The 14,466-nt window shown below is 34.6% G+C and overlaps 1 protein-coding gene across 1 annotated transcript in view; it reads left to right on the top strand.

Annotated features, from left to right (window-relative positions):
* The window catches only part of Si (sucrase-isomaltase), an 87,547-nt gene that overhangs the window by 16,879 nt on the left and 56,202 nt on the right, over positions 1–14,466 (top strand). Inside the window, exons 8-13 of the mRNA XM_051156839.1 lie at positions 170–282; positions 977–1,102; positions 2,686–2,817; positions 2,904–3,023; positions 5,538–5,651; positions 12,733–12,817. Of these exons, the coding sequence (XP_051012796.1) occupies positions 170–282; positions 977–1,102; positions 2,686–2,817; positions 2,904–3,023; positions 5,538–5,651; positions 12,733–12,817 (690 nt within the window). The remainder of the gene's footprint in view (positions 1–169; positions 283–976; positions 1,103–2,685; positions 2,818–2,903; positions 3,024–5,537; positions 5,652–12,732; positions 12,818–14,466) is intronic.

Here is a 14,466-nt window from a genome sequence, read left to right as displayed (position 1 = left end):
AGCCTTCTGCTTTCCCCCCATGTTATTCCTATTTTCAGTAGCTTACTTCTCCTTAATAACTGAACATCATGAGCCTGATATCATTAACAAGACGATCTTTAAATGTGTACAACACTTGTTTTTTCAGTATTTAAAACAATTTGTAGATTTTCCTATTTTTATTTTGCAGAGATATTCATCCAACCAACTCCAATAATTACTTACAGGGTTACTGGTGGAATTCTAGACTTTTACATTTTTCTTGGAGACACACCAGAGCAAGTAGTTCAACAATATCAAGAGGTTTGTTTCACACAGAATTTGTAAATTATTTCCCACTATAATTTATTTTAATGAGTTGTTAAATAATTTGTACACATGTGGCCTTCTTACCTACATGTATTTTGGTTATAAACATTTAAGGACAGGATTTTTATTCCCCTGTGTAATGAAAACTGCATGTATTTAATGTCTAGTTTTATTTATATTAAGTTTATATCTAGGTAGCTGAGCTAAAAATTCATTTATTTGCGATATTAAACTTTACTTAGTCACCATCACTTCTGATAGATTAAAGCAAAAGAAAGTGTTTAATATTGGAGAATAATAATAGTAAATAAAAGTTTGGCTCATTCTCAATTTTGATCAAAATAGGAATTGAGGGCATGACAAAATGTGTTCCTTTTGTGTTATATTTTTTCACTATACTTCCAGTCTTATATTTAATTTTCAATGATAGATAAGTACATCTTTGCAAATGTTATTTTCTTGATAGTTTCATTAACACAAAATATACAAAAATCTGGGATACAACATAAACTTATGAAAGGCTTTATAAGAAAGTTCTGACAGGAAAAATTAGAATTTAACTGTCGTTTTGTATTTATAGTATGTAGCAAGACGAGTGCTAGATGCATAGAATACAAGCCACATTAATGTTAGTAGGTCTAATGACATGTCTCTTTGTTGAAACTAACTACTGATCCCTTAACCTCAGCTCATTGGGCGACCAGCAATGCCAGCATATTGGAGCCTTGGCTTTCAACTGAGTCGCTGGAATTACGGGTCACTGGACGTAGTGAAAGAAGTCGTAAGAAGAAACCGGGAAGCTGGCATCCCATACGTAAGGACAGTGAAGGGTGCTAGGGATTGGGGTATTTGAGGAAAAGCATTGTCACATAACAGAAAATTACTCCAAGTGTCAGGATATATAAATGTATAAAGTATATTAGATTGATTGTTTAGAATATTTATGATTACAAATGTGATGGAATGGTAAATTTATTACATGTTCATATATGATGTATATAGGATGATTAAATTCATGTACTTTTTTGCTTTTGTGACATTATAGTTGTATTATGCCTCTTTTTTATTAATTGCTCAAAAAATATTTTTGAAGAAGTTATCAGGAGTTGTATTAAAACAAAGGTGGTTTGTTATTAATTTTTTATTTAAATTTTAACAATTCATACGTGAATGCAGTATTTAATAATTTGAACTCTCCCCCTTGGTCCTTCAACTTCTGTGTTCACACTATTTTTTCTCAAAATCATAACTTCTTATTTAATTACTGTTACATACACATACATTTGTATATAAATACATCCTGCTGGGTACATTTAATGTTGCTTGTATGTGTTTAGGGCTGCACATTTAGGATTAAATAACCTATTGAAGGTCTCCTCCCTGGAGAAAACCTATTCCCCTGTCTAACAGCAGCCATTCATTTCTGGGAACCTGAATTTGGCCTTGGGTCTTTGTTAGATTTCTTCCCTCCATGCTGATAGTTCAACTGCAAGTGTCATTGTGTAGCTCATTTTCTGGCATCCATATTGTTAAGATTTAATGGTGCCATTTCCTCTCTGACAGAGAGACACTCTCAGTTCAGATGAGCTGGTCTTTTGGCTCTTATAATCTTTCTACTCATTCTTCTGCCAAATTCCCTGAGTCTGTAGGGATTGCATTGTAGATTTATCAATCTGGCTTAGGGACACCAAAGTCAATCTTTTTATGCATTTTCACCAGTTGTGGGTTGCTGGTAAGGTCTCTATTGGCTACAAAAAGCAGTTTCTTTATTAAGAGTGAAAGCAACACTTTTCTGTGGGTATAATGAATACAGTTAGAAATTTTACATATTTATTGAAATAACAGTAATAGGAAATAAATATATATATGGACAAAACCATTGTGTTTTTAAATAATACAGATATCATAAACACACACATTTGAAGATTTGAATAGAAATTACCAATGAAATATTCAAATGAATAGTTATTTAATGCTTTCACACTTAAAAATGAGATAATGTAGGGCAAAGATACTGGTTCTGTAGGAGAGCATTACTTATATTCTCGTTTTTAAAATCAGCACTGAAAAATGTAACAGAAGGAACAATCAATATGAATGAAAACACTAAACAGTTTTATAAGAATTTAATTCTATTTTTTTATGAAATAGCCTGTTAATTTAGTACCTTTTTTTCTCAAAACAGTGTCTTCCTCTGTAGTCTAGGCTGACCTGGATTTTAAGGCCTTCCTCCTTCCCTCTCCAAATATTGAGATTAAATTATAATACCACTCTCCTTTATGACTAGGTTGAGTTCATTGTTATCACTTTCTGCATAAAACAAATGATAGCCTTAACCACTGAGGTTACTAGAAAGCTTTTTCTACTCTAACTGAAATACACTTTCCTAAATTTCAGGATGCACAAGTCACTGATATTGACTACATGGAAGACAAAAAGGACTTTACTTATGATGAAGTTACATTTAAAGGGCTTCCTGAATTTGCTCAGGATTTACATAACCATGGACAAAAATATGTGATTATCCTGGTAAAGAAAATCATGTAATAAAACATATTTATTCTTATACATTTTTACTTGAACATATTGCCTACAGGATCTTATTTCTTTATCAGGACCCTGCAATAGCTATAAATAAGCGTGCCAATGGAGCAGACTATCCAACATATGAGAGGGGTAATGCACAAAATGTTTGGGTGAATGAGTCAGACGGAATTACACCACTTATTGGACAGGTAAGTTCTCATATCCATGAAATTTATATGGATCTGACTTCCTATTTTACAAACATGTAAATGGTGTACATTGTGTGTGTTTATCTGCTTTCCTCTTTGAATAATTGTCACTTTTGAAAGGCAAATTTAGTCTGATGAAGCATCCCATAAAAGATCATTTAAAGTCAATAATCAAAATTAAATCAGATAAATATGATACACTGTTTAAATTCTTATAAATATTCTCCAATATTTGTACATAAAATTTAATATAAAATATTTATTAATACAATCTGAATAACTATTTACCAGGCATGTAGTTTTATGATTTATATGTAAAATCCAAAATAATGTGTTGTTACTGTTGTTTTTAATTATCAATATTATTATCATGCCTACCATGTTGGGCACCATTTGTTGTTTTTAAAATATCAATAGGCCCTATTTATGTTTATTATCAGGCATAATATTATTATTACTTAAGTATGCCTGGCTAGTAATCAATTAAGACACAAACACTTGTTATATTTTAAAAGTGCCTTAGTTAACCTGAGGCAGGGTAGACACTAATCTTCTACTTCCCATAGTGGGCCAGGTATGGGATCTCTGCCTCAATCCTATGCCATCTGCTTCTAATAATGTGTATCAAGCTACCTCCCGTTCATAACCACATATACTTGCTAATGTTCTTCATCTGGGCCAAATCCCCATACATGCTGGCCTTGTGCTTCTCTTCCATCTAGCCCATGGCAGACTTCTCCTCTTCGGGGTCTCTATCCTTTCTCTTTTCCAGGATTCCTCTCTGTCTCTCTATGAATCCTGGAAACCTCAGCCCCATCTATGTCATCTGTTCTGCCCAGGTGGGATGGCTTTTTTTTTTTTTTTTTGGTCAAAAGGTGGGTTACAGAGACAGGAAGCAGTAATTAGCATAAAAATACATCAGACCATACCCCAACAAGTTACTGAAATTGTTGCAAGGAAGAAAACTGAAATATATAAAATTGAATTAAAATTTCAAAGATTATATAGCCAATTATTATCACAAATCAAATTAGTGCCTAGATTATGTTTATATATGTATTTTCATTTGCATCTGTTTGTTCACCGATCTCTATGCACATGAGTGCAAGCTTATGTGCATTATGACATGGCATGTATGCAAGCGTCGGAGAATAACTTTGGGTGCCAGTCCTTGCCTTCTTACCTGTTTGACATGGGACTGCTTGTTTGCTGTCGTGTTTGTCCAGCTAGATGTTTCAAGAGCTACCCAGGGTTCTCTTGTTTCCTCTCATCGCACCTTAGGATATTGGGATTTCAGAATGTGTGAGTGTTCTGGGAATCTGAGTGCAAATCTTACATGGCAACGATTTTACCAGACCTAGATGTGCCTGTTTGGAGAGAGTAAATATTATTAGAAGCATAGTCGTAAGTCATGTCAAAAGCAAATAGTGAGCAGACACGTTGATAATTCACTATTGTTGTTAATGAAACTAAATAAAAATACTAGAGGAAATACCAATTTGAAATGTTTATTTATTAAAGCAGTACTTATAACAATAATAAATATGCTATCTATTCTTACTGCAGTTCATGAACAAAATTATCAGGGCAACATTTCTTCCCATGATTATAAGCTCCATGAGAAATACAAATGTCCCTCCCTCTACTAGTCCATTTGATACTGTGATCCTGAGCAGAGCAGAAAACAATTCTGTTTATATTGTTTTAAAACTACATATAGTTATCCAAATTAATTAAACATTAATTAAAATATTATATAATGTGGTAATTGGAGGAATGAATAAGGAAATATGGCTTGAAAATATATACCCAAACAAGGCAACATAAAATAGCCTATTTTTGATATCATAGGGTCAAGCCTTGGGTGCTCTGAGTTTAAGTTCCTGCGGCCGTCTATGAGGAGTATGGCCTTGAACATCCCATTGAAACTCTTTGGGTATAACTTGTCTCACTTACCAGATGGATTTGATTAACTTACCTCTCTGTAAAATAATGACAAAAATAGCTGTCTCTAAATTTCTAGTGAATAGAATGTTAACATCATAAAAATGTTTACAACATTTAGCAAACCGCTAAGCATATGTTGCCATCATCATGAGACTTTCGTCTCTGGACATTTTTGCAGGTAGATGTGTTTGTAAATGTGGTCATATGCCTTTAATGAATGACACTGGAATACGTCGTAATACTTTGGTTTATTAATCTAATCTAAAAGAATACTCAGAAATACACTTACTTTTACTTCATACAGCAACTTCATCCCTCGATTGTTTTCCTTTTCTAAATATTCAATGCTTCTTCTTCATATTTACTTAAACATTTGTCCCTGAAGGGAATGTAACAAATGCTCAGATAATTTTGAATGTAGTATGAACATGAGCCATACTTATCTATTGAAGTACAATATTAGAAATTTAATAGTGTTAATATTATTAACAACATGTGTTTTCAATACTATTGATTTTAAAATACTCCTTTTATTCATTTGTAAATGTGAATGATCTCATCATCTAGGTATGGCCAGGATTAACAGTGTACCCAGATTTTACTAACCCCCAAACCATGGACTGGTGGGCAAATGAATGCGATATTTTCCATCAGCAAGTGGAGTATGATGGACTTTGGATTGTAAGTAGTTATTATACACAAATTGTCTTATTTGCTGAACATAATGTGATATATGCACACATTTTCTTTTCTTTTATTATAATTTATTCACATTACATCCAGATTGCAATCCCTTCACTCACACACATTTGCAATAGAATGTAGTCTATGTGAAAAGACTAGTTTTTATCTCTTACTAAAACACATAAACATCATACATCTGGAGAAGAAAGGAAGAAAAGATAAAAACTGTAAATTTAGATTATTTTCTCCCTAATATTGGACTTTGTAGAATAATACTTTATATGTAAAGAGTTACATCTTTGCCCGAGAAGGTATTAATTTGGGGATAAGCCTAAAGTGGCACAATTCCAAAGCACTTCTGAAAATTAGCAGTAGACAACTGCAGCAGTGTGAAACACTAATGTCCACAATAGGAGGCTCTCTTCCTAGTCAGTGAGGGACTAGAACAAGCTAAAACTGGCAATAGTTTGTATTTTAATTCAAAATACATGAAAATTAATTTTTAGATTTTTATGGAGTAACTAAAGAAAAACATACATTTTGGAAATTTTTTGGAATTTTTTAATTTTCATAATTTTTATTAGTCATAATTTGCCATTTACAGAACAGACACATGAGGTAATATTCAAGGTAAATCTGAGTTTGTGGTGAGGGAGCAATAACCCAACTAGAGGGATGAAAATGCTTCAAGATTCTAAGCCCTAAGTTTAGAATATACTTCTCAAAGATCTAAACACAAGGTAAACAAAGGTTTTAGAAAAGTGTAACAACTCTATAGAAAAATGGATATTGTAGATGTGTTTTCTTTGGTTGTTGGGGTCTGTCACTATCTTAACTCTCTCTCTCTCTCTCTCTCTCTCTCTCTCTCTCTCTCTCTCTCTCTCTCTCTCTCTCCCTCTCTCTCTGTCTCTTGCAAGTTATGTACTACTTTATTTAATGAGGAACTAATTTCCTTAAGATATGTTTATTCACATTATCCACATATCAGGTGTGCTTGAGGAGGACAAACTGGGAAATGATGTGTTTGTGATGACAGGATTCCCGTGCAGACATCACTAGAATGAGAAGGAGAGAGTGTTTCCTGTAATTCTATGAGGTCACCCTGTTTATATTTACTCAATAGAAAGAACAACAATAATATGCACGATGCAATTAAGCTTCAATGTTTTCATACTAGCCTCCAAGTTAGTAATTATGATTCAAATTTTCTATAGACTCCTATTCCAGTCATAAAACCATTTTCATTAGGAAACAATTATGTGATACTATAGTAAAAAGGCTTGGTTGTTGCTGCAAGAAATAACACCCTATTTTCTGAATCATGAACAACTGAATGAAAGAGCAGAAACAAGGAGAAACAGCATTTTCCACTATCTCACTAACACAAACACATTTCACTTAATTTTCTAAACATGAAGTCAGCAACACATAATCAGTATTCACTCAGCACTCAACAGATATCAATAAATCAGCACTTACTACTTAGGAGCCCTGGATGTTTCAGTTTCCAGTAGTTAAATAATTAAATTCTACTGCTGACTTGTTTCTTTAATGATTTTTAAAAATTCTTTTTCACAATAGAATGATTTTTTCAGTGAAAATATACTTACAATTCAACTTATTAGGTTTTGTTTTTATGTCAAATTCAAAAAAGGTTTCTTTTTTATAATTGTTAATGTGGTAATTTCTTTTTTAAATTAATTTATTCAGATTACAACTAAATTGTTATCCTCTCACTTGTATCCTCCCGTTCCTCCCTCCCTCCCACTTTCACCCTATTCCCCTCCCTTAGGTCTATCACCAAGGGGAACCTCCTCCCCCCTCTATATTGTCATAGGCTACCAGGTCTCATCTTGGTAGCCTGCTTATTCTTTCTTTACTTGTAAAGAAACTAGCCCAAAAGGCATGTCCATGAACGTCTTCACTTACCAGGAGATTAGGATAGATGTGAGGACATCCCACTGGGACTCTAGGTAAGACAAATAGAGAAGATGGAGAAATAGAAGGACCCAGAGGGTCCTAGAAACCTACAAAAAGAATATCGTGAAAGGTGGATTGGTGCCCAGGCGGTTCTGCTCAAACTATTGCACTAACCAAGGACAATACAAGTAGTAAACATTGAACCCCTACGCTGATCTAGCCCAAAAAATGTTTCTTTTTTTTTAATTAAAAAAATTTTTTATTAATTTATTCATATTACATCTGGATTGTTAGCCCTTCCCCTGTTTCCTCCCATTCTTCCCTCCCTCCCATTTCTCCCCTTCTCCCCTCCCCTATGTCTGTGACTGAGGGAGACCTCCTCCCCCTATATATGCTCTCAGAATATCAAGTCTCTTCTTGGTAACTAGCTATCCTTCCTCTGAGTGCCACCAGGTCTCCCCATCCGGTGGACATGGTCAGAAAAGGGGCACCAGAGTTCGTGTGAGAGTCAGATCTCACTCTCCACTCAACGGTGGAGAATATCCTGTTCGTCGGCTAGGTCTTGGTAAGGGTTCGAAGCTTACTGCCTATATTCTCCTTGGCTGGTGCCTTAGTTTGAGAAGGACCCCAGGATACAGATCTGCCTGTCATAAAGTTCTTTTTGTAGGTTTCCAGGACCCTGTGGGTCCTACTATTTCCTCTTTCTTCCATGCTACTCTTGCCTAAAGTCTCAATCGGATATCTCTCCTCTGACCCACTTTCTTGGTAAGTAAAGATCAAAAAATGTTTCTTAACTAGAAAGATTTGTGATTTTATATTAATATCTTTAGACTTGAAATTTTAAAGTAAAATCATTTTGACAAATTATGTGAGCTAATTGTAAGTGAACACAGATTTTTGTATATAAGATATATACTTGACCTCCATTTTCCTCATCATCCTTGATAAAATCAGTTTCATATTTGAAACAGGAGCCTATTGTATGCGATATGTTTAAGACTGAAACAATGGTTTGATACTAATACTGATCGTCAATACTCATAAGTTCAAAGGCATTGCCCATTGTCCTTTACTTACAGGCATACTTTGCACTCATATAGTGTTATTGTGGTTTAATTTTTAAAAGAAGTATTATTCAATGAAGAAATATAATGATTTAGTATACAATGTTTGAAACAAATTATATCTTCATTGGGACTATATACTCAACTATATCTCACAAATAATTGGGGCTATTTGAATAATCATCCTTGAGCATAATATATTTTTTCTAAAAATTAAATTATTTCACCAATTCTAAATATAACTTGTACTTATTTAGATTATTTATTCATTAATTTAAGCAGTAGTGTCATGAAAATGTTTCATTTACATTTTAGTTTGTATAAAAATATCTCTATTTTAATTTCACCTCACAGAGACAAACAGAAATGAATAAGATTCAGGGCAATTTCTAAAACCTAGGGTAGCTTCAAGTCTTTTACACTGTGGGATACTCCACTTTTCTCAATCATAGTTACATAGAACACATTTAAGAAAGGTATTAAATACCTTTTGTGTTGTTAATGAGTAACATGTTTTCATTTAATTCCATATAACGTGTGTCTTATACCTTCATTAGGTTCCTAACTTCAGTACTTACATGAGAGTAGTTTGAGAAAATATATATGAATAATTGTCTTTAGTATACTTGGGTCAGGAAAACTGAACATTTAGGGAGGTTCTAAAAGAGTAAATAGTCTTTATGATAATTTCTAGATCAATCCATTTGTCCACGAATTTCGGAAATTCCTCGTTTTTAATAGCTGAGTAGTATTCCATCGTGTAAATATACCACAGTTTCTTAGTCCATTCTTCTACTGAGGGACACTTAGGTTGTTTCCATATTCTGGCTATTATGTATAGAGCAGCTATGAACATGGTTGAGCATATGTCCCTGTTGTGTGGTAGGGCATTTTCTGGGTATATTCCAAGGAGTGGGATAGCTGGGTCTTGAAGAAGCCCTATTCCCTCCCAAGACCTAGCCGACGAACATGATACTCTCCACCGTTGAGTGGAGAGTGAGATCTGACTCTTACATGAACTCTGGTGCCCCTTTTCTGACCATGTCCCCCAGATGGGGAGACCTGGTGGCACTCAGAGGAAGGATAGCTAGTTACCAAGAAGAGACTTGATATTCTGAGAGCATATATAGGGGGAGGAGGTCTCCCTCAATCACAGACATAGGGGAGGGGAGAAGGGGAGAAATGGGAGGGAGGGAAGAATGGGAGGAAACAGGGGAAGGGCTAACAATCGAGATGTAATATGAGTAAATTAATGAAAAATAAAGATGAAAAAAAAAAAAAGAGTAAATAGTCACATCTGGATATTACCACTGCAGTTCTGTGGAAATCAAAGAGCAAACTATATATGTAATTATGATGATTCAAATTTATGTCTTTGAAAGTGGCCTGTTTATTACTCTTGTAAGGATCCTACTGTTCACTTAGAACAGCAAATCAGTCCAGAAGTATTAGCTGTGTGCTTATAACAATTTAGAAAGCAGAACAAAAGTTGGACTAAACTGTCAAAACAGGAGTAATTAGTTTAAAAAATATGCTAAAGAGCTGGTAAAAAGCAAATCAAAACAAAAATAAAGGAGAAAAGTGAAAATATGAAGGTGAAAACATATTTGGAGCTTAAAAAATTAAAATAGAACTAAGACTCAGGTTATAGAATTTCCTTTGAAAGCAGCAGAATCTGGAAACTGGGAAAAATCCATAATTTTCAACATAATTGACATGAAAAGAAAAGGACATAACCTGACTTGAGAGATAGGATATAAAATTACACATATATTTAAATATTTTAGCAGAAGCTTATAAGACACATGAACTATTACACACACACACACACACACATATATATATATATATACACACATACACACATACATATATGATATTAGTTCCAAAGGCTTACTGAAGGAAAGAGTAGATAAAGAAGGGTACTGGGAAGCTGATGATGTTTCTATGTAGTTTGCATCAGAACTTTCTGCCAGCCCGGAGACCAGTACCTATCAGAGACACTGGACCTGACATCCTGGCCAGGACCCACACTGGGTCCCAGCTCTCAGTGCCTGGGATACAGAGATTTTTTTCTTTTTAACAAGAATGGGATGGGACCCGGGCTTTTAGGACATTCAGGAGAGAGACTCCTGTGGTGACCCGCTGTAGAGGGCAAGGTCAAGCACTTTAAGGGAGTTTGTTTTATTTTAGTGTGGCTAGCTTCATAAGGGATAAGAACTAAGTACATTCCCCAGTATAGGTTCACTCTAAGGACTCTACAAAATCTAACTCCAGGGTGTGATGCTGATGGGCTACTTCTTGTCATCACCTGCTACCCTCGAGCTTCTGACAATAGCTAGAGGTGATCAGGAACAGGTTTCCTTTGGAAACTTTTTTTTTTTAATTTTTAATTTTTTATTAATTTATTCAGATTACATCTCAATTGTTACCCCTTCACTTGTATCCTCCTGTTCCTCCCTCCCTCCCTCTATCACACTATTACCCTCCCCAGGTCTGTGACAGAAGGGTACATAGCTACTTGTATAAATTTTCTATTTGGTTTTTTGGTGCTGTGCTTGCAAAAATCTGACTAATATTTAAGTTCAAAAATATTTTGAGGAGTCATCCAATGGGGTGTACACTAGGACATGGTCATGAAAATATATACAATAAATAATCCAAATTAATTCCAATAAAATAGACTTGCTTATATTAATATTAAAATTTTGGTTGAATGAGAGACGCATGGGAGAATAGCAAAATAAAAGGATACAGATGGTCCTAGAAATCTACAAGTAGAACAATATGATAGGCAGATTTGGGCCCAGGGGTCCTGCTCAAACTAAGGCACCAGCCAAGGACAATACAGGAGGTAAACTTTAAACCCCTTCCCAGATCTAGCCAATGGTCAGAATATTCTCCACAGTTGAGTGGAGAGTGTGATACGACTTTCTCACGTACTCTGGTGATTCACATTTGACTATGTCCCCTGGAGGGGGAGACCTGGTGGCACTCAGAGGAAGGACAGCAAGTAGCCAAGAAGAGACTTGATAGCCTATGAGAATATATAGGGGGACGTAATCCCCCTCTGGAAACTTTTTATAAGCAGAGTCACTGCTCCAAGAATCATTTGCCTCAACTCAAGCTCACATCATCTTTCTTTCCCACTCTCCAGATGGAAGTCTGAGGATACAGTGGTTGTTCAGTCCACAAAGCTGGATGTCTCAGCTAATATTCAGTGTATGTTAGCATCCTCAAAAAATGTGGCCTTCAATACCAGTGAAGCTAGCGCAAAGGAAGCAGGCCAAAAGCAAACACTTACTTTATCCTGTCCTTTATATAAGCTTCCACCAGAAGGTGTGGCCCAGATTTAAGGTGGATCTTAATTTAATGACTTTAAATGATTTAATTAAGTAAAGCCCCTAAGGTGTATTGAGCTGCTTGAGTTTTAGTTAATTGCAGTTGTAATCCAATTGACAACTACGAATATCCATCACACATAACTTAAATTAAATTATCGACGTCTTTTCCAAAACAAAAATTTTAACACATTCTTAGAAGAAAATCAAGCCAAATTAAGATTTCTTATAAAAACTTACAAGGTTTTTTATGATGCTTCTCATATTACACACACACACACACACACACACACACACACACACACACACACACACACACACACATCCTGTGACAGTTTAGGAGCCATTGACTAATTGAATATAGGTACCAGCAATGGGCTGAGATCATGATGAAAACTAGATAACTACTTGTAAGCATCAAATATGTATATGAATGAATATCTGAAAATGGGCATAGGAAAATTACACTTAGAAGGCTGACAAAAATATGTAAAAGGGGTTTGTTGAATGTATAGGTGTGCTTTGTGTCATTTCATAATTCTGAAAAATAAGAGATACTTCCAACATTTAAAAATTTACACTCCAGTCTAAAGTACTTGTCTCAGTATATTCATCCTGTGTGTGTGTGTGTGTGTGTGTATATATATATTTCCAGAAATAAAACAATTTCAAGGATGTCTTATTTTTAAATAGCATAAAAAATAAATTATACATTATTTTTAACTACTGGTATTTATTTTCTTTTCTATTTAGGACATGAATGAAGTTTCCAGCTTTATTCAAGGTTCTCTGAAAGGGTGTACTCCAAATGAACTGAATTACCCTCCTTTTACTCCTGGTAAATTTTAATTTCTTACCCAAAGACCCATGATTGAGAGAAAATTTTTGTTAGCTAATAAATTCTGAAAAAGATTTCTAAATCACAAATTTTGTTATAATTTTAAAAATTAATTTATTCATATTACATCTCAATGGTTATCCCATCCCTTGTATCCTCCCATTCCTCCCTCCCTCCAGCTTTCACCCTGCTCCCCTCCCCTATGTCTGTGACTGAGGAGGACATCCGCCCCCTCTATATGGACATAGGGTATCAAATCTCTTTTTGGTAGCCTGCTACCCTTCTGCTGAGTGCCACCAGGCCTCCCCATCCAGGCAACGTGGTCAAATATGGGGTACCAGAGTTTAATCCTAAATTAATGATCTTTATTTTCTTTTGTCAAATATAACACACCTAAGGTTACATTGATGTACCACTTAGTTATGTATGTGTTGTATGCATGCATATATGTTTTAATGTTCATATATGTTATGCTCAAGTCCTTCTCTCTTATCTCTACCTTATATTTTTATTTAATTACTTTTTCCGTGTGTTGTTTGTTCCTGTATATAATTGCATGTGTGTACATATGACCTCATGTGTAAAATAACATGCCAATTTTTTCCATGATTACTCTAAATGTTATTTTGTAAATTTGTTATGATTATATTAGTATATGCACACACATATACCTGTGCCAATGTTTGGAACTCAGAAGAGAGCTTTTGCTTAATCCTCCTATCACCCTCTGTTTGTTTTACACATAGGTTTTCTCCATGAACTTGGGCCTCACATTTTCTCAGCTAACCCTAGTGATTATTGTTCCAATGCATTGAGTTATAGACCTGTACGGTACATCCATCTTGTTATGAGAGTGCTGGACCTAAATTCGGGCACTTAATTTTGCACAGAAAGCATTACAATTATTGAGACAACCTTCCTCAAACTCATTTCTTGAGCCAAGATTTCTTCACTAAAGCTAGAGCTTGCTGATAGATGTGGTGAAACACACACACATGCACACACACACACACAGAGTTCTGGGGATCCATCTGTGTCTGTGTCTCAATGCTAGAAGGACAGATGTTCACGACCACGTATAGCTCACATGTGGTGCTGGGATCTAAACTGAGGTCCTCATGCTTGTGTGCTGAGAAGTTTCCTTACTAAGCCATCTCCCCAGCTCCTAAGCATAATCACATTTAAACCAAAGTGTACTAAAAATGACGAAATTAGTATTTAACAAATGCTTCACAATGTCAATGTGTAAATTGCAATTTACTTATCAATGACTATTTCCTATTGTTTTTTTATTAAAATGATGTATCGTTTAGTTATATTAAAACACATTTAAATGTAATGCAATTAATGTGTAACGTGTTTACACTTATTGTAGCTACAATAATTTTTCAATAATCACAGGAATATAAGGCAGAAACCTAATTTTATATTGTTTAAAGAAATGTAGTATTTTGTGATTTTTTGATTAAGTGTTGTAGAACACACTGTAAAAACAGTTGATAATGACAAGATATGATAGATATTGATTTACTTTCACAATTTTAGACACACCAAGATAGGAAAGGTGTTTTCTTCAAGGTTGCCACATACAAACAGCGAAAACACTATGAATGTAACATATATATATATATAATTCCTGACTGTTTCAT

This window comes from Acomys russatus, chromosome 15 (genome assembly GCF_903995435.1).
Source record: "Acomys russatus chromosome 15, mAcoRus1.1, whole genome shotgun sequence".
In the NCBI taxonomy this organism is placed as follows: domain Eukaryota; kingdom Metazoa; phylum Chordata; class Mammalia; order Rodentia; family Muridae; genus Acomys; species Acomys russatus.
The sequence above is the reverse complement of the archived record's forward strand: the minus strand, read 5'-3'. Positions and strand labels throughout refer to the sequence as shown.